Source organism: Camelus ferus, chromosome 10 (genome assembly GCF_009834535.1).
Source record: "Camelus ferus isolate YT-003-E chromosome 10, BCGSAC_Cfer_1.0, whole genome shotgun sequence".
In the NCBI taxonomy this organism is placed as follows: domain Eukaryota; kingdom Metazoa; phylum Chordata; class Mammalia; order Artiodactyla; family Camelidae; genus Camelus; species Camelus ferus.
The window spans coordinates 58,683,051-58,709,787 of NC_045705.1; the positions used below are offsets into that span (position 1 = coordinate 58,683,051).

General features: G+C 38.9%; 1 protein-coding gene across 1 annotated transcript in view; it reads left to right on the forward strand.

The window, feature by feature from the left end:
* Nucleotides 1–26,348, forward strand: part of MRPL48 (mitochondrial ribosomal protein L48) — a 41,389-nt gene extending 15,041 nt beyond the window's left edge. The window contains exons 4-8 of the mRNA XM_006181595.2: nt 3,940–4,028; nt 16,160–16,329; nt 23,475–23,577; nt 25,060–25,149; nt 26,045–26,348. Coding sequence (XP_006181657.1) covers nt 3,940–4,028; nt 16,160–16,329; nt 23,475–23,577; nt 25,060–25,149; nt 26,045–26,119 — 527 coding nt within the window. The 3' untranslated portion in view covers nt 26,120–26,348. The remainder of the gene's footprint in view (nt 1–3,939; nt 4,029–16,159; nt 16,330–23,474; nt 23,578–25,059; nt 25,150–26,044) is intronic.
* Nucleotides 26,349–26,737: the final 389 nt, after the last annotated feature.

Genomic DNA, 26,737 nt, shown 5'->3' on the forward strand with positions numbered 1-26,737 from the left:
ATATCAACAGAGAGGTGCAGTCCCAGCAGGGGGAAAAACCCAGCATGGCACAGAGGCATGAGAACTGCATGGTTTATACAGAATGGCAAATGTAGCTCTGTAGCTGAAGAGCAAGGTTTTAAAGGCCTGGAGGAGGGAGAGTGAGGACATGAAGTGGTTAGAACTAGATTATAAAATCGAAGTTCTTATTTACAAAACAGAAATAGACTCACAGACATAGAAAACAAACTTATGGTTACCAGATTTGGGGGGTGGGGGGCAGGGGGTGGGAAGGGATAAATTGGGAGTTCAAGATTTGCAGATACTAACTACTACATATAATATAGATAAACAACAAGTTTCTACTGTATAGCATAAGGAACTGTATGTATTCAATATCTTGTAGTAACCTTTAATGAAAAAGAATATGAAAAGGAATATATGTACATATATATATGACTGAAACATTATGCTGTACACCAGAAACTGACACAACATAGTAAACTGACTATACTTCAATTAAAAAAGAGAAGGAAATAAAATAAAATAAAATAAAATAAAAGTTCTTAAATGCTTACCTAAGGAGTGTGAACTTTAGGCAGTGAAAAAACATCAAACATTTTGAAATATGGCAAAGACCTTCCTTGTCTCATTCATTGGTGCCACTATAGTGCCTGGCACATTGTAAGTCCTTTTTAAAAAATTGTATATATGCAGTGAACAAATGGTTGCATTAATGAAAGAGAATATAAGTTTGTGTTTTAGAAGGATTAAGTTGTCAGCTCTAGAGGATGGAATAGAAAGGGCAGTGTGGATACAGGGAGCCTACCAGCAACACCTCAGCCAAGGCTACCACTTGAATCTTTGCCTGAACTTCCATCCACACTCCCCCTCCCCACACTCTTCTACCCACAACAACCAAAGTGATCTTTTTAAAATGTATTAGACATATAATTTCCCCATTTGTGACTCTTCAGCGTGAAATCCCAATGCTTAACAAGGCCCAAAGTGGTGGGTTCTGACCCACTGCTCTCATCTCTGATGCACTCTAAGCCCCTCTCACTTTGCTTCAGCCACACTGACAGCCTTTCTGTTCCTTGAATGTACCAAGCTATGTCCCCCTTCCCCACCACACACACACACACACACACACACACACACAATTGGGGCCTTTGCACATGCTGTTCCCTTTGCCTGGAACATTTATTCTCTATCTTTTTACCTGACAAACTCCTATTTGCCTTTCAGGTCTCAATTTATTTTATTTATTTATTTTTTAGTAGATAATACATGTACATGGAACAAGTTTTAAAAGACACAAAAGCATATAAATTTAACAGTAAGTCTCCCTCTCTTTCCTGGTGCCTAGCCACTTCTCCTGGGGGATAACCATTATTACCATTTTCCTCTGAATTCTAATTTCAGTTCACATGTCATTTTTATTTTAGAGAAGCCTTTCCTGATACTCCAATCCAAAACAGATGCACTGATTGTATTGCCATAACCCTTTTTATCATTTATCGCAATTGGTAATTTTATATTTATTTTGTGACTGTTCCTTCCTCTGTTAATGATTCCTTCTTCCTCCTAGATGGTAAGATTCATAAACAGAGTTTTGTTGGGTTTGACCCCTGATATAGCGCCAGATCTTTGCACGGTGCCTGGCACATCATAAGTACTCAATGATTAAGCTTTCCTAAGCTTTGCCTTGAGCTTCTGTAAACTCATTCTTGCCACCCTGCTCCTCATGCTCTGCCTTGATATTCTCTCTCTGGCTCTTTCCCTCTCCAGACCATCTTCTCTCTTCACTAACTCCTAGTCATCCACCAAGTTTTATTTAAAACCCACGTGCTCTAAGAATCCTGTCCTGACCCCACAAGTCCAACCTTAGCGCTCCTCCCATGTATATAACCCTTATCACCTTGCATTGGTATTACTGTCTCTCCACTAGACCACAGGTTCCTTATTTCAGAGACTTTCTCTTTGTCCATTATTATAGCTTCTCCAGCTTCTAGGGCAGTGCTTGGTACCAACCCAGCTTGCCATGGATATTAGGTTGGTTGTACACTGCACAACTCTAGTGTGTGCCATTCACATGGTTGTGAGGGTTTAACTGTTGCTGGCTACGCTGGTGGGTAATAATAAATGTTTGTTGAATGAATAAATATACTTTGGAGAGTTCAGTGTTTTTAAGAGGTCATATTTTGAGGTTATAATAAAATCTTGTTGGATAGATTAAATTTCAAGGCTCTGGTCTGACGATGATTGTGTACCCATCAAGGGGATTTGAATATCATCTCCTTGGGTGGAGGCCCAGGTTGCAGAGTCTGGAACCCAAAGGCTCAAAGGGTCAATTGGGACAGTGGCCAAGAAGATACCTCGGTTATGTACAGTGCTCTTTGGGAACCTCTGCCAAAAATGCCTCCTTCTTCCTTGTATGGTAAACTCTTACTCCTCTTTCAAGAATGCAGCTGTTACCCCTCTGAACCTATTCCCCTGCATCCCTCTATCCATCCCCGGGCATAGTTAGGTGCTCCTTCCTCTAGGTTCCTTGCTCTCATCTCCATGAAAATATTTTGTATTTCATAAGGTAATTATCTGCTTTCCTGTTGTCCTTCCCCAGTACACACTGAGTGTCTTCAGGGAAAGTAGCATATTTTAGTCATTTTTGTAACTGTCCCAGTATCCATACTGTGGTTGGCATATAATAGTAAATGTGGACTAATGAATATTGTGGAAGTGATCCATGATATCCCAGGGCTGTCCTGATGAAATAGTGTGGATTATAAATGTATGGAAGGTCTCTGAAGCTATGACTCTTGATTGGCCTGGCACAGAGCAGACCTGCTTGGAAGCACATTTTAGAAAAGAGAAGCTTAAGAAACATTTCGCTTAACGTCATTAGACTTTTCCACATCATTTTGTGTTTAGGTCCCCACAAAATAGTGGCCCCGGGGGAGATGAGGGCAGGACTACAGGAGCTGGGAGGAAAGGGAGCAGAACCTAGGACTAGTACTTCTCCAGAAGGTGGAGAGTGAGCAAGAGAGACATAGACATAGCAGAGCTGTGTAGGGCTGGTTCCAGTGAAAGGGTAGAGATAAGGAACTGAGATCAGATCTGGGAAAGATCAAGTCCAGCTAGATTTGGTATTCTTGAAATTCAGATGTTGTAACACCTCTGAGCACAGGCTGTTTAGTCAGATAGACCTGGGTTTAAAATGCAGTTCTGCCTTTTCCTAGCTGGATGACTTTGGCCAATTTCTATTTTTTTAAGCTGCAGTTTCTTTATTTGTAAATGAAGATAAAAATAATGAGAAATAAAGGAGAATATGTATATATCAGCAAGCCCTTCTTTTAAGGGGATCTGGGTGGCACATCTCTGGGCCTACCACGATGAATATATATAGAGAGATCCTATTTTTTTTACATACACACTGTTTTGTAGCTTAGGTTTTAGTTTTTATTTATTGTTATTTACTTAACAATGTCTGTTGGAGATTGTTACATATCAACACAAAAAAAAAGAAAATTAGATGATTTTTAAAACTTAGTGGAAATCTGTGATTGTCTTTTTTCCAGTTATATTTGCTGCCTGTCTCTTTCTGTAAACAATCCCTATTAGAAAACTTCAAAAGGATTATTGTTTGTTGAGGAACAAGAGAAAATGAGAGCCCTGTGAGAATGTATTCTTTTCCCTACCACCAGTGGATCTAGCAGGAGAGAATTTCTCAAAGAAACATGGGTAGTGGGGATTGGATATAGTCCAGGGGCCAAAAGGAGAGAAAAGGGGGGTAAACAGTGTCAGCTCAAGATCAAGAAATAGCTCTGGCTCTTTAAACCAACAAGAGGCCTGCTATCTTCAAATATTCCATCTCACAGTGGAAAATTTGTCTCCTCACGTATGAGCTGTCTGTCCCTGGCAGAGCTTTGAAACAGGTTTGTCTTATTTTCTCTCTTCTAGGTGGCATTCTGTTGAGTACCAGTCGGCACTACAGGTCAAAGCCCACCCACGGCATTGGAAGATACAAGCACCTAGTTAAAGCACAAGAGGTAAAGAGGATAGGGGTCCTTTAGAAAAGGATAGTGTGCAGCTTTTGCAAGGACTCAAAGATCAGATATGCAAAGATTGGATAGTATTAGAGCTAAAAAGGATTGGGGGTCGTCTTTCAGTCCTCTTCAGTTACTTAGTTTCAATGTGATCCAGAGTGGAGATGTTTTTACCAGTTCCCAATCTTGTCTCTAGGCCATGTTATCACAGTGAAAAGCAAATGATTTAGTTTTATTATTTGTGATACTTAAAGAAAATATCTTCTTAGTACTTAGTTCCATATGGACCTCCCGATGGAAATGATACATTCAGTTTAGTTTGGCAAGTAGAGGTGGATTAACATTTTCAGCCAAATAGCTGATTTTTACAGTATTTGCAGGTTGAAAATATGTATGTGTTACTTGAATTCATTGTCACAGATAACTGGGAGTTAGTTCTGAGCATTACAAGATTATTTAGCCTATTTATCTGACCCCAGCTGCAGGATTGCGTCTGTGGTGGTTATATTTTTGTGCATTTGCAGAGGACTTTGTGGTGGGATGGACATAATGCTGTCTTGAAAGTCAGACAATTTGGCTTTGAGTCATGATTTTATCACTTCCTGTAAACAGTACAGTTAGAAAGATTTGCTGTTCTACTTGGGGAGATTTCAACATCTTTTTTGGTTCTTTGGCTTAGTTTGATGCTTCCACACAACCATGCACATCTCCCATTGCCCCTCTCACCTTGGCAGAGGTCCATTACCACTATATTTGGGCCTCAGAAACCACTAAACTTGCCACATTCTCCTGAGCATCATCCTTATATCAAGGAATTTCATGAAAGGAGCATTGTTACATCTGAGGCTTGTATCAGGCAGCCTCCCAGAAGAAAACAGCCCTACTAAAATTGTTCCTTTGTGGTAAGAAGAATACTGAACGGGGGACCAAGAAACTTGTGTTCTAGCCTTGGTTTCACCACTTATTAACTTCGTGATTTGGGGTAAGTTAACCTTACCCCTCTGGGCCTGGTAGTCCCTGAAATTATACGTAAAATGTTTTCCATGTGTGATTTTTTCTGGGAAGGGAGTCCATAACTTTTGTTAGACGCTTTGCCAAGTTTGAGGAGCTCTGGATTAGAATATCTTTAAGAGTCTTTCAGCTCTGATATCATGTAACACCATAATACCATGAAATAGTTATCAAACATCTATTATGTGCTAGGCACTGTTGCGGGTACCTTGCCTATTCAGACTAAGTTGCACTAAACCTTTATAGTATGACTGAACAAAACCTGATTCATACTCAGAGGGAGTTGATAAACCACTAGAGGTAAGACATAGATAATTATGCTCCCAACCAGAAAGTGACAAGCACTAAAAGGAAGATACAAAGTGCTATTAAAATTCAGAACGAGTTATTTACACTCTTTTTAAGTTATGATACCTTAGAATAAGTTATTGGAGTTGTTTTATTTTGGGATATCCCCCTTCTAAAAGTCCCACATAAATTAGTGGGAAATAAAATTAGTTTTGTTTGGGTGTGGGTTTTTTTTTTTTTTAATTTCTTGAGATCCCTCCTCAAAGATAATTTTCTGTATAACATGCTCTGACCCACTCCTTGGCTTGGTATAAAAGGAAGCTTACTGTTTGGTGCTATTTTTCTCTCTAGCCTCCTGTCCCATCTCATGGATACCATGCTCAAATCAGCCTACTGTTTTGAGGCCCCTCACATGCTCTTCTGTCTGCTTAGAAGACCTTCTCTCCTTCTTCACTTGGCTAATAGATCATGAAATTTTCAATCCCATTGAAGAAGCAGGAAAAGGAGGAGGAAAATGAATCTCCCTTTTGAGAAACCTCCCTGGATTCCCTACACTGGGTTACTTGTCCTACCATGAGCTGCTGGAATTCCTGTGCTTCCTCTGTCCTAGGACTTGCTGCTCTGTTTTGACCACCTGTTTCGATGACTATCTCCCGTCCTAGATGGTGAGCTCCCTAAGGGTAGAGGCCATGTCTCATTTTTTTCTGTATCCTCAGGGTCCAACACAAAGCCTGACATCAACTAAAGGACAAAAAGTATTGATTGACCTGAGCCTAAATGTGGTTATTGGAGCTGCCCTAAGGTTTTGTAGATCAGAGCTGGCAAACACAACCCACTCTCTCAGGCAGCTGCCTCCGGATGACCTTGGTTGCTTGAAGGGAGTGATGCTCCCTTTTGTTAGGGCTGTAGGCTTTTCTCTGATGGCATTTATTGCTCAAAGGTGGCTAGCACAGTAGTGCTGGATAGTAGCGGATGCTGCTACAGGCTCCTCACTTCCTGTGTGAGACAGCACAATGAAAACTTTCATCTGCCAGACCCAAATCCTTGTCTCTTTTGCATCCATGGGGAACTAGACTGGAAAAGCTAAAAGGCATCTTTTGGCCCCTTTTCTCTCCCTAAGCTTAGAGCCTAGAAAAAACAATAAGCAGCCAGATTCCCATTTTTCCTCTCTGGCTCTCAGGGTGACTCCTCTACCCTCTTGAGCCCTACATCCCTGGGATAAGTGTTAATTCTCATGTACAAAGTACCTAATCCTCATCCCTTTTCTGCTAGTATAATCTCTTCACTCCTCCTTTCAAAGGTCCCACACTCAGTCTTATGACTCCTGAACCTTGGGAAGGAAAAGGTACATCTTCCTCATCTCAATTTTCTTTATCAATACTGGTTTTACCTCTTTCTTGCATGGCCTAGTTTATAACTCTGGATTGGTTCCCATTCTTCCATCCTATGCCCTTGTCCTTGTGGCTTCTCCGAGGAGTTAGTGAGATGAGAAGAGGAATGAAAACAAAGCTTCTTCTTGGGTGGCAGCATGGGGGATGACAGCAAACCATGGGATTCCAGGTCTCAGCACAAACCCAACCTCCTTCTCAGTGATTTCCCATTTTGTACTCTATGTTTCTGACACATTTTCTCACACACCCATGCTGTCTCATGCCTCTGTGCCTTTGCATGTTCTCTTTCTTCTTTATGAGATGAGACCTCCCTTTTTTTTCTCTTATCATGAAAGACCCAGCTTGACTCAGGGCGGTGAGGGTTCACATTTTAGAGAATATCTTAAGACACAGCACTGTGTCTCAGTGTGTAGATCTCATTATTCATTCTGTTAAATTTAAGAGGCTTCAGATTGTTTGGAGTAATTCCTATTTGATAGAAATAAAAAGAATATAGTCCTTCACATTTGTACAATGCTAGGTCATTTCTCCCAAAACCACTTACTTGTTCTCAGCTTTTGTCCAGCCTCAGATCTCGGGGTAATAGCCCAACAATCAAAGAATTGCCAAGAGGAAGATGTGGGAGGATGAAATGGAGGCAACATAAATTGCTGTCAGTTTCAGTTGTTGTATGTTCTGTTTTCCAGGCTCTGGGGCAAGAGGATAAGGTATATTTTTTTTAACTCAGACACTTTAATTCCTCTTTATAGAATGGCCCCTAGGAATCAAGATACTTTTTCTCTTGGAAACTTCATGCTGTTTTGACTATTGACATAGAGGAGGGGTTTGTCATTTCTGACACCTACTTATTTTGTTGTAGCACCCATAGATAGATCAGCTCTCAGCCACAAGTCTGGGAGGAGACTGTGGCAACATTCCCAGAAAAATCAGCAGATCGGAATCACTTTAGGATGACATTCCTAGCTTCCCGGAAACAGAAAGATTGATTTTGCTGGTCTGGTGACTGTAGGACTAGACATGGATTATAGGACTGGCTTACAGAGAGTTGTTTTAAACTAGCATGCATGTTTTCCCTCAAGTCTGCCTCTTGTAACTCATTGAAAAGAACAACCATCATTGAGCATCTGCTATGTGCCAGACACTGTGCTTTGCACAGATGATGCTGTGGTGAGTGGGACACAGTCTCCTCTTACAAAAAACATACAGTGGGCTGGGAAGGATGCTGCTCAAAAGTGTAGCTAAATACAGTTGGGAAGTGCTTTACTAGGGGAATGAACTCAGTATCAAGAGAGCAAAGTTAAAGGAGCAGTTCTCCCTGAAAGGGTCAGTGAAGGTATTACAGAGTTCAGTTCAACAAACATTTATTCAATACCACCTGTGTTGTTGCACTGAGTATGTAAAGCGAACTGACACTCATCTAGGAGTAGCCCTTTGCTTGGGGTAGCTGGAAACACTGGGGCTGTAAAAACAATAAAAATAGTTTCCCAAAGCTTTTCCAGGCACAGTGATTTCTGTGAAGACCTGGCTTTTCGCCTGTGCTGGCCTCTAGCCCACTGAAGTCTCATCCCACCTTGCCTGTTCTGCTGCATTATAGCATTGTCAGTGTTAGAGAGATTCATATTTGATGTGAATAAAAATAATGATCCCTTTCCATTTTTAAAGTGCTTTCACATCCATTATCTCAGTGCCTCTCAAGACATAGGCCCTTGGAACACTGGTGATCCGAGCCAAACCCCTCCTCAAGTTTAACAATGACAATCTTACACATTTTGGAAAGATATTAAGTTAATGGATTGAATTGTATAAATTTCAAATTTTTCTCCCATCAGTTTTACTTGATGAAAATAAATATTAACAGAGAAACTCATGTTTGCATATTTTTGACATGCAGAAAACTCTGTTTACATAATATAACCATATTTTCTGCCAGTTAAGTCATTCTTGTTGTGTAAGGTGACAGCATGTTGATGAGTATTTCATATTGCTTCCCAAAGGGAAACATGATTTATTTTAGGCCGTCTGCAACCAACAAATTTGAAAACCATGCCTTTTGATTCACCAACTCTCCTGTGAGGTAGACAAGGCAGAAAAGGGAACTGATTGAGAAGCATAAGTGATTTCTCTATGACCATATGGCTAGTAAATAACAGAATTAGAACCAGAATTTAGTTCAGTTCAACTCAACATGTAATATTGCTCTGCTCGAGGATTAGAGAAATGAATGAGACATGGCACCTTCTTATTAAGATAGTGGTTTGGCTGCCATAATAGAGAAATCAACTTAATCAAGGGGCTTAAGCAAGATAGAGTTTATTTTTCTCTCATATAAAAGTGTAAGTAGATATTCCAGCTTTTTGTTTTGCCACACTTACCATCCTCCTTCTCTCTCATAGTGAGATGGCTGCTCCCATTTCTGGCTTCATATCCACATTCCAACCAGCAGGAAGGGGACCAGCAGAAAGGGAGAGCAGTATGCATGAGCTCATATCCAACTGGCCAGAACGTGGTCACATAACTGTACCTAGCTGCAGGGTTGGGAAATGTAAATTTTATTATGAATGGTCATATGCCCAGCTAAAATTCAGCCATTCTGTTATTATAGGAAAAAGAGAGTAGATATTGAGGAAACTGGTGGCTCTGCACACCTTCCTTAAAGGGAAAGATGGAGATTAAGAGAAATGTGTTGGAATTAGGCAGACCCAAGGTAAAGATTCAGTTCTGATGCTTACTAGTGTGTGTCCTTGGGTATGTTACTTAATTTTTCTAATCCACAGTTTTCTTGGCTTTTAATAACCATGTTATTTAAATGTTGTTGCAGGAATTAAGCTAAAAAAGAATGTTTTAAGAACTTAGCATAGTGTCTGAAACATGGAGTCCATAATAGTGGTGGTGATAATGATGATGATGATGATGATGATGATAGCATTAGTCCCTCTTTTTACAATCCCATAGCACTCTATTTTCCTCCCTCAAAACATGCATCTTCTTATAATTCCTTGCTCTATATATGCCTTTTCTGATAGATTGCAAGCTTCAGCGAGGAGAGACTATGGCTGTCTTATTTACTATCATAACCCTAGTGCTAACCCTGGTCTGACTTATCACTAGCGGTCAGAAAATATTTGTTGAATAAATGCATATATGTGATAAGTGATAGTTGTGTATAAGGGGGAGAGGATTGCTATGGGAATACATAGGAGTAGGACCTAGACCTAACTCAGCATGAGGAATCAGTGAAGGCTTCCTGAAAGAGCATGAACTGAGTCTTAAAAAATGTCTAGGAATTGCTCATGTTGAGGGTATTGGGTGAAGAGTCAGGAAGAGGAAACAATCTTTTCAGGAAGGGGAAACATTCTAGGCAAAGGTGGGAAGTCATTGATTCTGGAGATGCAGTTGAGAAACTTAGCAGTTTGTTAATCCTGGAGTCTCAAGTGGGCACTAGAGGATGAGAGGACATGAGGCCTAAGAAGTAGTCAGGTCTAGAACAACCTTTTTAAAGACCATTTGTTGAGTAACTACTATATACCCTACATGTCATGCTGAAAACCAAGAAGTACTGACCTGCTCACTGCCATTTCAGCTGCACCCACGTGAGGCCATTGCTTTGGGGCTTTAACTGACATGGTGCAGCAAGATAGCTTGTGTTGAACTTGCCATAGGAGGTGGTCTGCTCTTTATGATTAAATTGAGAGGCTCTGTTCCTTCGTGTGTGTCTTCTGTCTCTGTCTCTCTGACCTGTAAGCTCCTTTAGAGCAGGACTTGGGTTTTCTCTTTTTTTGGTGTTCTTGCTTAGAGTGGTTGAATCAGTATTTTGCACATAGCAGATGGTTAATAAGTGCTTCATTCCGTAAACTATATGAGTAGGATAACAAAGACCATAATTACCTCCAATTTATGGTGATAATAATGTCTTATCTGTGTACCTTATGCAACCTTTTTTAAAGAAACCATTTATTGAGCAACTACTATATGCCAAATGCTGTAATTACCAAGTACCAGGCTTTAAAAGCATTGCTTCATTTTATAGTATTATAAATGGTATATTTTATTTAATCTTCAGATATCCTGTGGTTATTAAAGACCCTGTTTGAGGAATCTAAGACTTAGAGAGATTAAATGACTTGCCCAAGTGGCTAGTAATTTTCAGAGCTGATTTGAACTGAGAGTTCATGTCTACGCTATTTCCATTTCATATAATCACTATTTTGAGCTTCACAAGAACCTTAGGTGTTAGAGATGAAGAAACTGACACCTAGAGAGATCGCTCAATGTCATTTAGTGACTAAGCAGATAGAACTTGAGTCCAGATTTTCTTTGGCTTCCATCTTAATTTAGTGTTCTTTATGCAGCACCAGGCTGTGTCTCTTTGCCATCCCAGTCAGGGCCAGGTCTTTGTCTGGTATATGTGTCTTGAATGTGCCACCCTGAGTCATAAACATAATCACTTGATTTCTGTGCACCTTACATCATTATGGACTGTTCAGAGTACTATCACCAAATCATTTAAGTCCCCAGGTGTAACAAAATTTCCATCACCAAAATTTCTGGAAGCTGTATATATTGAAACTTTTCATTTGAGGATTAAGATGATACAGTTTCTTCCCAACTTTCCTGCCCTGGAGAATGCCACCTATAGTGATAGGCAGATATTATCATCACTTTTGCAGAGGCTAGAAGAGAGAGCCCGGGCTTGGAGCCACAGACACATCTTCTAGCCATGGCTAGACGTAAAGTGGTTGCCTTTGCCGTTTCCTTACTATTATAACCTTTAAAGAAGTCATTTCCCCTTTCTGGACCTCGACTTCCCTCTGTGTAAAATTAGGGAAGGAAGAACAGAGAGGCTAAATTATCTCTAAGATACCCTCCAACTGTTAGCAGTCTGTGATTCTAATCTGACTCCTTTCTCTGTTCTTTGCCAACAAGATTCCCGGTAACCTTAGGCAAGTAATATCCCTTCAGAGGACCTCAGTTTTCTGTCTGTAAAATAGGAGTAATATGGACATTTCTGTACAAAAGTGATTTAGTAATTTATCCTATGGCCCATTCTGAGCATCGCAGTGTACTCCTACAGGGATCTAAGGATGGCCGCTTTGGGCCATCCCACAGTAAATCCAGGTCAGTCACAGAAGTGCCAGTTTGATGGTGGATAGTAGTCCATCCTTCGTGCCACCTTTCTCCTAGCCTCCATTCCTTTCCTGCCTGGCTCTCCTTCATGTGCAGTCTGAGTGGGCTTCCCAAAACACAGCTCTAGTCATGTGTACCTCCCTTGCACAGATATCTTTAATAGCTCTCCATGGCATTCATGAAGGCCTGAACTCAGGCAATAGGAATAGATAAAAAGGAGGGGATGGGTGTGAGGAAGATTATGCAGGGAAAATTATAGGAACTGTGTCTAAAATTTTATGCAGTCAAGCTCTTGCTGGCTATGCTGTGCTCTGGTTCAGAACTGAAATGTAATATCACAGTGGGCTCCTGATGGTGTGGATCAGTTCAGGCAGATCTAGGCCAATGTGGAAAAGCAAGTGAGATGCCAAGAGGGATACTAGAGTCAGCCTTCTTTTTTTGTTCTCCTGAAGCGACACCTTTGAGGAGCCCTGGCATTTTCCCTGGTTAAGAAAAGCCTCCTGCAAGCTTCAGAGAAGCTCCTCCCTTCTCTGCTGGAAAATTTCAGCCACTCCCCATTCCATTCTGCCTTTAGCATTCTTCACAGCTCTGACTGCAGTGCTGTCATGATGAGAAGTCTGGATTGCTGCATTTGTCTTCGGGTGTGGTGGGCTCTGAAGAATAGAGAGCCAAGCCCCGGCACCTTGATGGTCTGTAGAGGCTGGCTTCTCACTCATAGCAAAATTTAGGACTCTGAGGTGACCACCACTGTTAAAAACTTTAATAATGCAGAGGCTACAGTGGAAAATCTTCTGCATTGGGGGTCAGGAGGTCTGGGTTAATTCCTAGGATCTGTTCTGTCTGGCTGTGTGACTCTGAGAGACATATTTAATCTCTCTGGGCTTCATATTCTTCCCCTGCAAAGATGAAGAACTGGGACAAAATTATCTCCAAATGCCATCTTGTTCTAAAATTCTAAAATAATGATTCATTGCATGTTTTTTCTTTGCCGGGCCCTGTACTAGGAATGAGGAATATGTAAAAATGAAAGCAAGAATAAAAGTTAATGTTTATTGAGTTTTTAAATATGGGTCACAGATTGAATTAACTAATTTATATAGAGTGTTTCTTTCAGTTCTCAGAACATCCCTTTGAGACCAGGTTTGTCATCAGTATTACTGGCCTTGTGAAAGGACTATTTCTTGGTCCTCCCCCTACTTCCCCAGATTGGGCCCCTGCTCTCTTAGGCTGACCTGAAGAGCAGTGACATGAGAGAACCATTCTACCTGCTCTGCCAGGAACAACTCTGCTGTGGCAATCACTAGGCTGTTGGCTGTTAAGTAGGGGTGACTTAATAAAGATAGATTCCTTTTTTTCTCAAAAAAAAAAAAAAAGTATTTCTATCTAATAGCAAGACATTCTAAATCTCCAATAATTAGAACAGTGTGGTATTGGCTCAAAGATAGGCAAATAGCCCAGTGGAACAGGGTAAAGAATGCAGAAACAGATCCAAGTATCTATGAAGACTTAATATATGACAAAAGTGACACTGCAGTGCATTGGTGCTGGGTCAGTTGAGTCAACTGGACAGGATAATCATGTAAAAAAACTGACTTGACTCCTATTTCATAGTGTACACAAAAATCACTTAACAATGATTGTAGATCTAAATGTGTAATCTAAATGTTAAAATAATCAAACATCTAGAAGATACTATACAAGAATATCTTCATGATCTTAAGGGAAACAAAGTTTTTGTTCTAAGATTTCTCAAACAGGACACAAAAGTCACTATAACCATAAAACAAAAAAAATTGAGTAAATTGGACTAATTAAAAATAAAAATTTCTCCTCATCAAAATGCACCATTGAAAACTGAAAAAAGAAGGTACATAGAGGAAGAAGATATTTACAGCATGTACATTTAACAAGGATCATATCTAGAATATAGAAGGAACCTCTACAAATCAATAGGAGAAAGGAAGACAACTCAATCTAAAAAATGGGCAAAATGAATAGGCAGGTTACAAAAGAGAATATTCAAATGGCCAGTGAAAGGTGCTCAGGCTCAACAGACTTAAAGGAAATCCAAGTTAAAATCTCAATGCATTATCACTTCATACTGACCAGAATGGCTTAAACAAACAAACCAGAAAACTGACTATGCTAAGTTTTGTAAGTGTTGACAAGAATGTAGAACAACTGGAACTCTCATGTACTGCTGGTAGGAGTCTAATGGAAACCACTTTGAAAAACTGATTTGAGAGTACTTATTAAAGATGAACCCATGCATTGTCTATAATTCAGTAGTTCAAGTCCTGGGTATATCCCCAACAGAAATGCATACAAATAAATGTTCACTGAAAGATACATGCAAGAACACTGGTAGCAATACTGTTCATAATGGCTCAGGAAAGAACAGCTGTTTCACCTAATACATGACGAATCTTACAAATAAAAATTTTACAGAAATGAGTTAAATAAGTCAGACAGAAAACAGACCAATGTATATTATTCCATTTTCACAAATTTCAAAAATAGGCGAAATAACCCTATAATTTTAGAAGTCAGAATAGTGGTTACCAATTTGGGGAGCAGGAGACTTTTGGAGTGCTGGTAGTGGTCTGTTTCTTCTTGTTTAGGATACTGTTTATACAAGTATTTTCACTTTGAAAATTCATTGAGCTGTGTACTTATTTATGTATTTTTCAGTATGACTACTATATTGCAATAATATTTTTACTAAAAATATTTTTAATGAGGTAGATTTTAAGATTCTAACTTTGAATTGAGAAAAGAGTCATAGTATTAAAAATGCAAAAAATATTGAAGAGAAATAGTTTAATTCTCCTTCCTACCCCAGTGCCCCAGCCATCCAGTTCCCTCCCTCACAGGTAACCAATGATATTAGTATTTTTGTGTATCCTTCTAGAGATTTTTTTTGATATGCAAACAAATGCATACATATGTAATTAAACACACACACATATCTATTCTCCCCCACTCACCCTTTTAATATATATATAGCAATATTCTGAACACACTATTCTACAGCGTGTTTTTATCTTTTTTTTTAATTAAAAAAATTTTTTATTGAAGTATAGTTGGTTTACAATGTTGTGTTAATTTCTGGTATACATCATAGTGATTCAGTTATACATATAGATATTCCTTTTCATATTTTTTCATTATAAGCTATTACAAGGTATTGAATATAGTTCCCTGTGCTGTACAATAGGATTTCTATTTTTTTAAACATTTTTTATTGATTTATAATCATTTTACAATGTTGTGTCAAATTCCAGTGTAGAGCACAATTTTTCAGTTATACATGAACATATATATGTTCATTGTCACATTTTTTTCTCTGTGAGCTACCATAAGATCTTGTGTATATTTCCCTGTGCTATACAGTATAATCTTGTTTATCTATTCTACAATTTTGAAATCCCGTCGCTTTTATCTTTTATCTTAAAAATATTTCTATATCAGTATATAAAGAAGCTCCTTATTCCTTCTTACAGCTGCATAATGTACTATTGAATGGATGTGCCATGATTTATGTACCAAGTTCCCCTCCTGATGGGCATTTAGGTTAGACTTTTTCCAGTTGAGAAGCTTTCTTGATCCTAATCTATGTTGTGTTAAATTATCTATTTTCCCAGGCCTTATTTTAACTTTACATAGGAGTTTGCACAGGTTGATATGTAGTAAAGCAATACTTCATATGAAAGAGAAGGGTAGAAATAAAATAATTTTTCTATCTCTGACTTTTTAAAAGGAAGGCTGTCTAAATAATTGGACTGCAGAATTTCAGAGCTAGGAGAGCCTGAAGAGAACTAATGCTGAGCTTCCTTAATTGATTTCTTTAGGATTCTGATGAAGCTAAAGATTCTCTCCTAGAAAAACGTGCACACAAAAAATTTCATGTATAAGTTTTGGTGTTGACACACCCCTTGAAATTCCTGTATGGGTTCTAGATTAATAATCTGTTATCTAGTATAACCCCATTAATTAAAAAACTAGGAAACTGAGGGCCAGAGTTGGAGGGTGAGTCTCAAAACTAGTTAATGGCAGAAAACAGTCACATGTATTAATGTTAGAGTAATACCAGCAGTATTCTCTCTCCTCTCATTGGCTGATGTCACAGCCCAGAGTGGCAAGGAAAGATGCCCATTCCTTCCTAGGGAAAGTTTGGTTTGTAGGTAGGGTAACCTGAGAGAAAAATGGTAAACAAATTTAATTGAAAGACTGAATTTTTTTTAATATCAGGATGGTATGATTAGAATTTCTTGTACAATACTTTAATTCATTTTCTTTCTCTTTTTGTTTTCTGTTCAGCCCAAGAAGAAGAGGGGGAAAGTGGAAGTGATACCCATTAATTTGGGGACAGATTATGAATATGGAGTTTTAAATATTCATCTGACTGCATATGACATGGCTCTGGCAGAGAGTTATGCCCAATATGTTCACAACCTCTGCAACCATCTCTTGATTAAAGTCGAGGAAAGGTATGAAGGATGCCTTTTCATGGGATATTCTTGGTGTGGGTAGCATGCTCTGTTTTGTTGTTGTTAAATGTGTTTTTGAGATATAATTAACAGGTAGTAGAATTCACTCTTTTTAGGTATATACTTTGCCACAATCAAAATATAGAACAGTTCCATTAAGTTCTTAACCCCAAAAGTTCCTTGGTTCCCAGGTGTAGTCAGTCTCCTCTCCCTTTCCTCTCAAGGCCCTGGTAACCATTGATTGATTTTTCTGTTCCTATTGTTTTAAATTCTCTTACCATGTAAATGGTAAATACATATACAATATGTAGCTGTTTGTTTCTGGCCTCTTTCACTTAACATAATGTGTGACATCTGTTTTGAGTCCTCCAATCCATTAACTTGGTATATCTCCCCATTTATAAAGATATTCTCTGCCTCCTCTGCTTTCTGTTTACTCTTTGTTGGAAAACTGTAGGGGAGGAGAGCTAGCATTTACTGAATGCCTACTCTAGGCCAGGCACTTTACGTATCTTATCTCAATTTTTGAGAAAGTGTGGGATGCCCTGTGGTTTGCCTTAAATGTCATTAAGTCACATGGTGAGAAATTTTTTCCCTTTTTAATTCTCATTAAACCTAATTATGTCAAGGAGAATTCTTAGTGTGGTGCTGGTAGGTATGTCCTTAATGCCACTCTCACACTTCCTAATCTTTATAACAAAGAAGGAACCTCAAGCTCGGAGTCTTTGGCAGGCCCCACTGTCTGGCTAGAATTTTATAATACTGTTTTGTTTTCACTGTGTTTATTTTTACCTTAGCTTCTATTTGTCAGCTGATAATGGTTTTCCTATTTACAGTAGTGATATAAAGTCAGGCTTACTGAGATACAATTTATATTCAGTAAAATTCACCCTTTTAGCAAATAGTTTCTGTGAGTTTTGACAAATGCATGCCATAGAGTAAATACCATCATAATCAGGATATAGAACATTTCCATCATCCCAAGAAGTCGCCTTCTACCTTTGTAGTCAATCCCTCATCTCACCCCTGCCCCACCGTCCCTGCAACTACTGATCTGTTTTCTATCCTTGTAGTTTTGCCTTTTCTAAAATGTCATACAATATTTTTCCTTTTGAGTCTGGCTTCTTTCACTTAGGATAATGTATTTGAAATTCATTTATGTTGTTGCCTGTATCAAGTAATTTGTTCCTTTCTGTTGCTGAGTAGCATTTCACTGAATGGATGTACCACAGTTTATATAACCATTTGAAGGACATTTGTGTTGTTTCCAGTTTTGGGCAGTTATGAATAAAGCTACTATAAACATGTACAGGTGTTTGTGAAAACATAAGTTTTCATTTCTCTAGGAGTATGATTGCTGGGTCAAATAGTAGAAGTAGTGTATTTTTAAATTCGTAGGAAACTGCCAAACTGTTTTCTGAAGTGGCTGTACCATTTTTCTTTCTTACCAGTAACATGAGTTTTAGTTATTCCACTGAACAACTGACTTTTTTAAAAATTAATTTTTTGTTTTGTTTTTTGGGGGTAGGTAATTCATTTTGTTTGTTTGTTTATGTATTTATTTATTTTAATGGAAGTACTGGGATTGAACCCAGGACCTCCTGCCTGCTAAGCATGCAGTCTACCACTGAGCTACACCCTCCCCCTAAAATTAATTTTTTAAGCAAGTTGATTTAAAGAAAAACCTTTAATAAATAGTAGGTTGAGATTGGGTGATTTGCCCCTGTGGCAAGGCACAATATGTGGATATACTTTCTTACTCACTAGATGTTAGTATATTGCCACTTCATAGATGAGGAAACCAAGGGTCAGAAAGGCCAAAAATCACAGAAGCAGTGAGTTTCCTGGATTTAACCCAGTTCTGTATGACTCCAGTATTTTTAATTATATAGGATTTTATTTTAAGTCCTTAAGCCAAATTTGAACTTTTAAATCTTTATAACTTAGAGTATAACTGTGCTTAATGTGCTCATTAAAAGACTGGATTATCAACTGTGACGTTAGGGCTCACAGCTGACTGTACTTCAGTTGATTTAGGCCTAAAGATGTACTTTATCTTTTTCTGATGCTCTAGAGGGTTGGTTGCTCTTTCAGTACTTGACACATTCCTCTATCATGCCACTAGTGCTCTGGGCTGTAATAATCTGCTCATGTGTCAGCTCCCTTCCCCTCTGACTACATGGGGACTGTGTTTTCTCTATTTCTTCAGTACCTAGCACAACACCTGCCAAATGGGAGACATTAAACCTTTGTTGAAAGAACGACAGTTTCTTGAATATGACTACACAATCAGGTTGTGTAGTATACACTTCCTACAGTTTAATAAAAGTGCTTTTAATTAATTTTAAAAAACTATTAATTGAACCTCTTCTTGCTATGTGGTAGGCGTTGGACTAGACATTCTGACTGGAGGATACAAAGGTGAATGTCCCTGATTTCAGGGAGAGAGTGTGTGTACATGTGTGTGCACACATACATACACAGAGAAAAATAATTATAACATAATGTGGAAGGTGATAAATGAAAGGTAAGGTTTAATGTCAGTTTAAGGAGGCAGAGTAGCATAACAGCTTAGAGCAATGTTTCTCAAAGTATCACTCCAGGAAAGTATCAGAAACTTATGCTAAAATATACATTAATACTTTGCGTCCTTCATCAAGGAAGTCTTTCTACTGAAAACAAAAGGTTGACTGAATTAAAGTGTGTTGTTTAGTGACTGTTTCATACTTCTTGTCTTGAACTGATAACAAGCAGTTTGCTTACCAGCAGCTTGTCTTTGGATAACTCTTTGAATAACAAGTGGTTAAAAGTAAAAGCTCTGGAATCAAACTACCTGTGTCCAAATTCTAGTTCTACCAGTTATTAGCAATATGACTTTAAAAAATTCTGAGCGTCAATTTCCTTATCTATATAATGGTGATGATAATTTTCCTATTTCTTTGAGTTCTGAAAATTAAATAAGAAAATATATGATAGCACTTATCAGAGAGACCAGCACATTGTAAATACTCTGTAAATAATATTATTGTTATTAATAATTAATGAGGTTTTTTTAGCTGGCAGGGATTAGGGGGTAGCATCTCAGAGGCTGTGGTAGAAGAGAGACATTAAATGTCATTTACAGACTGTTATCATACCTACAGTGGATCAACTCTCTGGAGTAGTGTTTTAAATTTTCAGAAAGACTTTAAAATATTCTTTTTTTAAAACCCTGCTGTGAAAACCTCTGGCTGCACTTGAGTAAAGGCAAGAAGGCAGTAATATTTGTTGAGTACCTACTATCAGCCAGCCACCTCACTAAATACTTTTTTTGTATATTTTTTAATTTAATTCAGACAAGCACCATGCACATAGTGGATCAAAGCATTGACTCTGGAGCCAGACTGCCTAGGTTTTGCCTTTGCTCTGCTGCATTCTTACTGTGTGACACTGGGCAGTTTTCTTGACCTCTTTGTGTCTTGGTTTCCTCATCTGTAAAACGAGGTTAATAAAAGTACCTACTTAAAGATGCTATAGTGAAAATTAAGGGAGTTAATATATCTAAAGTACTTAGAACTATGTCCAGAAACTGTTGGCTGCCATTATTATTGTTGTTGTTGTTATTATTATTGTTGTTGTTGTTGTTATCATAATAGAAGCTTGCCTATAGTCATACATCTAATAAGTGGCAAGGTCTAGATTTGAACCCACTTCTTCCCCCTCAAATTCTCAATTCCCTCCACACTGCTTTTAGTGTGATTTTTCTAGAATGGAAATATGATCATTTCACTCCCATGCTTAAATTCTTTCCATGGCTTCCCATTCCTTTAGGAACAAAATAAAAGTTCCCCACATGCCTTGTTAGGTGCTCCATGGCCTGGGCTGGCCTCTCTTGCCTTAACTCACACTTCTCTCTCCCTCTCCTTCCACCTCTAGTTACACTGGCTTTGTTTTTATTCTTTCCCACCTCTGGACCTTTGCATATGCTCTCTAAAGCTTAGAATACTCTTTCCCCTTCACCTAGCCAACTCCCATTTTTTTCTTATGCTTCACTTTGAATGTCACTTCTTCAGAGAACCTCATTAAGTCCTTATGTTACGTATTTAGGAGAAGTAAAGGGTATATAACTTCCCTTATAATGCTTGTTCTCATAATTACTTGACTATTACTGGTTTTCTTTATTAGACTCTAAGATCTGTAAGGCAGGAGCTGTTTCTGTTTGCATCAGCAGTCTAACGCTAAGACTTTGCCCAGTATCTGACACATAGTAGGAACTGAATGAGTATTTGTTGACTTGGATTGAATTCCAATAGGCATGACATGATTCCTAGGATAACAGAATGAATGATGTGCTGCTTTTTGCCTCTCTTCATCCTTTGCTCCAAATAGTGCATAGCATAAAGAGATGATCCTTTTTAGCAATTCACTTCTCTGCGTTGATTGAGGTTTTCAGACCATCATATTAGGCATTCTCAGTGCCCAGCTTTTCAGAGATAAAAATGATTTTCTTTTCTTCTGATTTTCATTTTATCTTGATCCATTTTTCCTTTAGGAGTTGAGGGGGAGGGCTCTCACCTTGAGATGGAATTGAGCAGGGGAGCTGTATGCTAGCTTTTGTTCTATAAATGGTCTGCATTGCTGCAGCTGCAGCTCACCCAGAAGAGGAGAAGATGAGGCCTCTTTTAATTTGTGTGCATCCCTTGCTGAGCTGCTGTCTGGAAGGATGGAAGTCTTATTCATCTGGGAGCAGCTTCCAAGCCTGAAGCTGACCCAGCCTCTTGCTCTGTGGAGAGTAAAAGCACCATTCAGCATCATTCTCTGTAAGGCTGCTCTTTCCTCTTTTTTTTTTTTTAAATCCACTTACATTTTTTAAAATGGAGGTATAATCTATATATAGTAGAGTCCACAGATTCTAAGTTTCCTAGCATCCCAGCAGGTTCCCTCATGTACCATCCCAGCAGTACTCCTCAAAGGTAGTACTATTTTGTCTTGTTAGCTCTAGGTTGACTCTTGAAATTCAGTTATTTCATTTCTTCCCTTATTTGTTTTTTTTTTTTAACTACCTGATCATTCAAGTAATGTTTATTGCAGAAAATTTGGGAAGTACAGAAAAATGTAGGTACTAGGAAGTGTAGATACTCTTACTACTCAAAGGCCTATTCGACTTTGAAATGGCTAGAGTTCCCAGTACTTCTTTATCAAACTATGTCTGGTTTTTCTGTTGGTTCTCTTTGAGGGCCTCTCATGCCTCCTTGCCTTGTAGAATGCCCTTTTTTAGAATGTCCTCCAGGCAAACACCTATGTTCATTCTTTAAATCATGATAAAGTACCACCTCACCTATGAAGCCTTTCCTGAGCTCTCTTCCTCTCCCTCTTGTCTCTGTAATATTTGGTACATACCTATTCTTGCCTTTGTCTTACTATAGTGCAGATGTTTGTGTACTTACTTACTTGTCTCTCCAAAACACTCTTAGCAAGCTCCTTGAAAGCATTGACTGCACAGTGCCCATCAGCCTGCCTAGGACAGAACAGGATTTCAGTAAATGCTTGTTGAATGAATGAATGAACAAATAAGTGAAATCTTGCTGAAGTAAATGTTGAAGAATAAAGGCCTGCTCAGTGGCAGGAATGGACAATTCCCACTTGGAATAAAATGGATATTAAAAAAATTACCTATACTCTTATCAGTCTTATCTGTGGAATGTCAAAAAGGAAAAATAGCATTTAGAGTGCCATTTACTTTTCTGAAAGCTTTTACATAATTACTTTATTTGATTTTCCATAACAAGTTTATGAATCTGTCTCAGTTTTTTTTTTAATATAAGGAAGTTATTACCAAATGTGAATTTGAAGAGATCAGAAATTGTGCTATAAAGTGGGAAGGGATGTTATTTAGGGAGGCTACCTGGAAGTTTGCAATGCCTAGCATTTACTCACTGTTTATAAGGGCAAAGGAATTGGCATTTGTAGGCATAGTATGCCAGGAAAATTACTTATGTAATCTTATTTAATCATTGCTACAACCCTAAGAACTAGGTATTAATATCTTCATTTTATAGCTGAAGAAACTGAGACTCAGAACTAAATTAGTTTGTCCAAGGTCAAATGGGTAATAAATGGCAGAGCCAATATTTCAATCCAGTACTGACTGCCATGTTTCTAATCCATTTTCCATTACACCAAACTTCTTTTTGCTAAGATCCATCTGTAGAGGGCTATGCTCCTTGTTACTAATTAATGAAGCTCTGTGTGGCATGAAAATTCAGCATTCCTCCTATTGTCGTTATTATTCCATTTATCTTCAGTTTGATGAACTTTTTGATAAGAGGAACACAACACTAATACTATTTCTGTGTAGCCATCAGTCTTATCTTATCATCACACCTGGTCCTCACAAGTCTACTGATATAAGTTTACATTGTAATCCCCTTTATACATGAAGAAACTGAGGCTCAGAGGAGGAAGGGACTCGTCTAAGTACATATTGCTAATAAATGACAGGTCCAAGACTTGACCCTCAAGTCCAGCACTCTTTTCATTGTAGCATATAGATCTGCTGAAGCCGATTATAGTGAGCATAGATTCTACAACAATGGTTCTCAACCTGGGGACATTGAACAATGTCTGGAGATAATTTTGATTGGCACCACTTGTGAGGTTCTTCTTGCATCTGCTGGGTATAGAGGTTAGGGACAAATTGGTCAGCCCCCACAACAAGAATGATCTGGTCTAAAGGGTCAGTAGTGCTGACACTGAGAAATCTTACTCTAGAACAATTGGGTTTCATGCCTTATTTCTTCAGAAGAGGTGAAATAATCAAGGTTAGCCTTCAATGTGTTCCTAGCGATGAGCTTGATTCTTTTAGAATTGGCTGCTCTTTGGTAGCGGCAAATACTTATTAATCACCAGGTTTTATTCAGAGTGTCATATTAATTATGACTAGGGCTGCAGAAAAGCATTAGACATGGTCTTTCCCCTCATGGAGTTTAGAGACTTCGGAGGAGGCTTAAGAGGATCTGGTTACTTTGCCACTGGCTGCAGATAAACAGCCCTAGATAACAGGAGCTACTGCATGCAGTAGCGGCTGTACTCAGGGACTACCCTGACTGAAGTGATGCAGCTGGCTTAAAGGAGCCGTCTCAACAGCTGACTCTTCCTTCCCACAGTTACGCGATGCCCACCAAAACTATGGAGGTGTTGCAGCTGCAGGACCAAGGCAGGAAAATGTTCCTGGACTCAGTTCTCACCACACATGAGCGAGTGGTCCAGGTAGGTATTCTGGGAGAAATTTGAAATATGTTTGCCTCTCCTGGTTCTTTTCTTTGATCTCTCGGTTGAGCTTCAAGCCTGATATCCAGTTATCTGCTGGGCTTCTCTTTTGAGATATTCCACAGCCCTACACTCAATGTATACAAAACTAATTGTAGAGGGACTGATGTTCTTTTTCTATAATCCTCCCCACCTTTGAGCTTAATGCTTGACCCTTCTTTGCTTTGGGTATCCATTCATTCTCCAAATTCTATGGCTTCTACCCCTAAAAACCTTTCAGATCCACCCACTTTGCTTTACCCTCATATCAATGTGATCATGTCATTTTCCTGCCTAGCACCCCTCAGTGGCTTCCCTTTAGCTCTGTACCCATTAGCAGTCACTCCTCTTTCCCTATCCCCCAGCTCCTGGCAACCACTAATCTACCTTCCACTTCTATGGTTTTACCTCTCCTAAACATTTCTTTAAATGGAATTATATAAAATATGGCCATTTATATCTAGCTTCTTTCACTTAGCATGTTTTCAAGGTTCACCCATGTTGTAGCATGTATCAGTACTTCATTCCTTTTTACTGCCAAGTAATATTCCAGTGTATGGACATCATCACCCCTCTTTGATCCACTCAAGAAACATACCAGGAAAGTAATGGGAGAAATGTTAAGATAGTAACACCCTAAGTCTATGTTAACTTTTTAAATCATTCAAGTACTTAAAATCTTTGGTTCTTTAAATATTATTAGGAATAAATTATTTAAGTTACATTTTATGACAGATCTAACTTGCCACTGAGGATCATAGGATAAAGTTTGAACTCTTTAGATTAACACCTAAGTGCCTCCATGATTCTCCTCCTGCTTTCCTCTTCACACCCCTATTCATTCCAGCCATACATGGAACTAGTTTTAATTCCCTAGTACTGTGCTGTTCCTATATAGTTTACTGAATATTGTTTCCTCTGCCTTTAAAAACCCCCATACTACTCTTGAATTCTCCCAGTTTTCTCCTGTTTTTCCTCAAGACTCCAACCAGATGTTACCTCTTTTGAAAACTTCTTTGACCATCCCTGATTAAGTTAGGTAGGTATTTCTTTTATGGGTTCCTGCAGCTCCCTACACACCCTTCTACCACACATCTGATTCACCTCTGGATTCTCAGCACAGAGTGTGACACCAATCAGGTCCTGGTCTATGTGGGTTAACCTGAATTGATTCAGAAAGTTGTCCTGGACTTGATAACCTCTTGGTCCAGTTATGACTTTCATTGCCTATAAGAGCAGATATTGGCCACAATCATCTCAGTAAGCAAACACCTTGGCAGATAGCAAGAGAAATCCTGCAGAGTCTGGGCTCCAACATCAGCTCTGGGTGTTAACCCTTCACCCAAGGGCCCTCTAGCTCTGCTAGAGACATGGAGATTGCCATGTCTGCCCAATCACCTAGCTTTCAGTGCCTCTCTTAGAGCATCTTTTTTCCTTTTGCAGATCAGCGGTTTGAGTGCTACGTTTGCAGAAATTTTCTTGGAAATAATCCAAAGCAATCTTCCTGAAGGAGTCAAACTGTCAGTGAGGGAGGTAGGTGTCAGTTTGAGAAGAAACTCCCCTGGTGACCCACCTGTGCTGAAAATAGGGATAAGAAAATCTAAACTGGCTGGCTTTACAAACAGCAAAGACATGGACAATTAAGCCCAGATAATAATCAGGAAAGATGTGCAGGTTACTTTACCATAATCATTATTCTGGCTCTTCCAGTGTATCAGGGATGATGCTTTACAGACCATAGAAGCTGAACTCCATCACAGCATCCTGATGTTAGGGGTGAGCCCATTACACCCCAAAATTCCCTTCTTCGGGCAGTTGTGTAGCAGAAAGTACATGATTTAAGATCACATACAGTGTAATTAATCAGAACACATGTAGGGTAATGTGTATTCTAGAGAGAAGCTTCCTAGATCTTCAAGGCTTGACTGTAACTTGACTGAATATATTCAGTAAAGAATACCAAATATCAGAAGGAAGTTTGGCATGGAAAACTTGAAGTATGTTAGAAACCTTAGCCTACTGAGTATTTGGGTCCAGTTGCCAAAATGATCCTTGTTATGACAAAGATACATCAGGTCATCTTAGACCGATACCTGTTATTTTCTATTGTAAATGGAGATTTTGGCATTCTATCTCTTTTTTTTAAGTGCTTTTGTTGTGATACTTACAGCATTTTGACATTAGTTCTTTATATGTCTGTCTTCTCTCACCAGACTATAAGTTGATTTAAGGCAGGGAGGAAGTCGAATTCAACTTTGAATCCTTGGTACCTATTACAAGTCTAGTACGTGGTAGATATTCAGTAAAAGTTAGTTGAATCTAAATCATTCTTTCCAGAGCTTGCTGAGGATCCTTTTCGGATGCTGGGCATATCTGAATAACTGAAAGCTCTGTAGTAATTCCCTTACTTTCTTTTTCTTCTCCTCAGCACACTGAAGAAGACTTCAAGGGAAGATTCAAAGCTCGGCCAGAACTGGAAGAACTGTTAGCCAGGTTGAACTAGCTCATTGCAGACCCTTTCATGTTGGCACTGGTTATACTGTGTGCTAAGGAGAAGAGCTTCCTGGGTGGCCAAAGTTAAGTGGGACACCCTGACCCTCAATATCATTAGTACCCATCTCTTCCACTAGGAATGCCTGCTCTCTGTGGAGGAGTGCTTGCTAATTGTCAACACTTTCTTTTCAGCTAACCCTAGGTATCCTCCATCTAATAAAAATCTCCTGATGATGCAAGTGTGTGTATGTGAGAAGTCAGTCCATCCTGTGGAGTATCTTTAACTAAGAGATTCGATTTTTTTGTTTGTTTGTTTTCTGGTGCTTTAGCACACAAGCATGTTCTCCTTCAGTATTTCTCCACTTAGAGTGAACTCATCCTTTAAATCAGTCTGGCATGGAGTCCCTTTAGTGAAGCTGATGATCATAACATAAGTGAATTCTCTGTGGCTAGAAAGCATAGGGAGGGAGAGTTTGGCTTTGTATATAGAAGAACTCTCCAGATAGGATCAGGGTCTGTCCATAAGTGAAAAAAAATTCCCTTGTGGGATAGTGAGTGACTTGTCATAAGTATGCAGGTAGATGTTATAACTGCAGATGAGGGTTGCCTGGAATGACTTTAAGCAAAG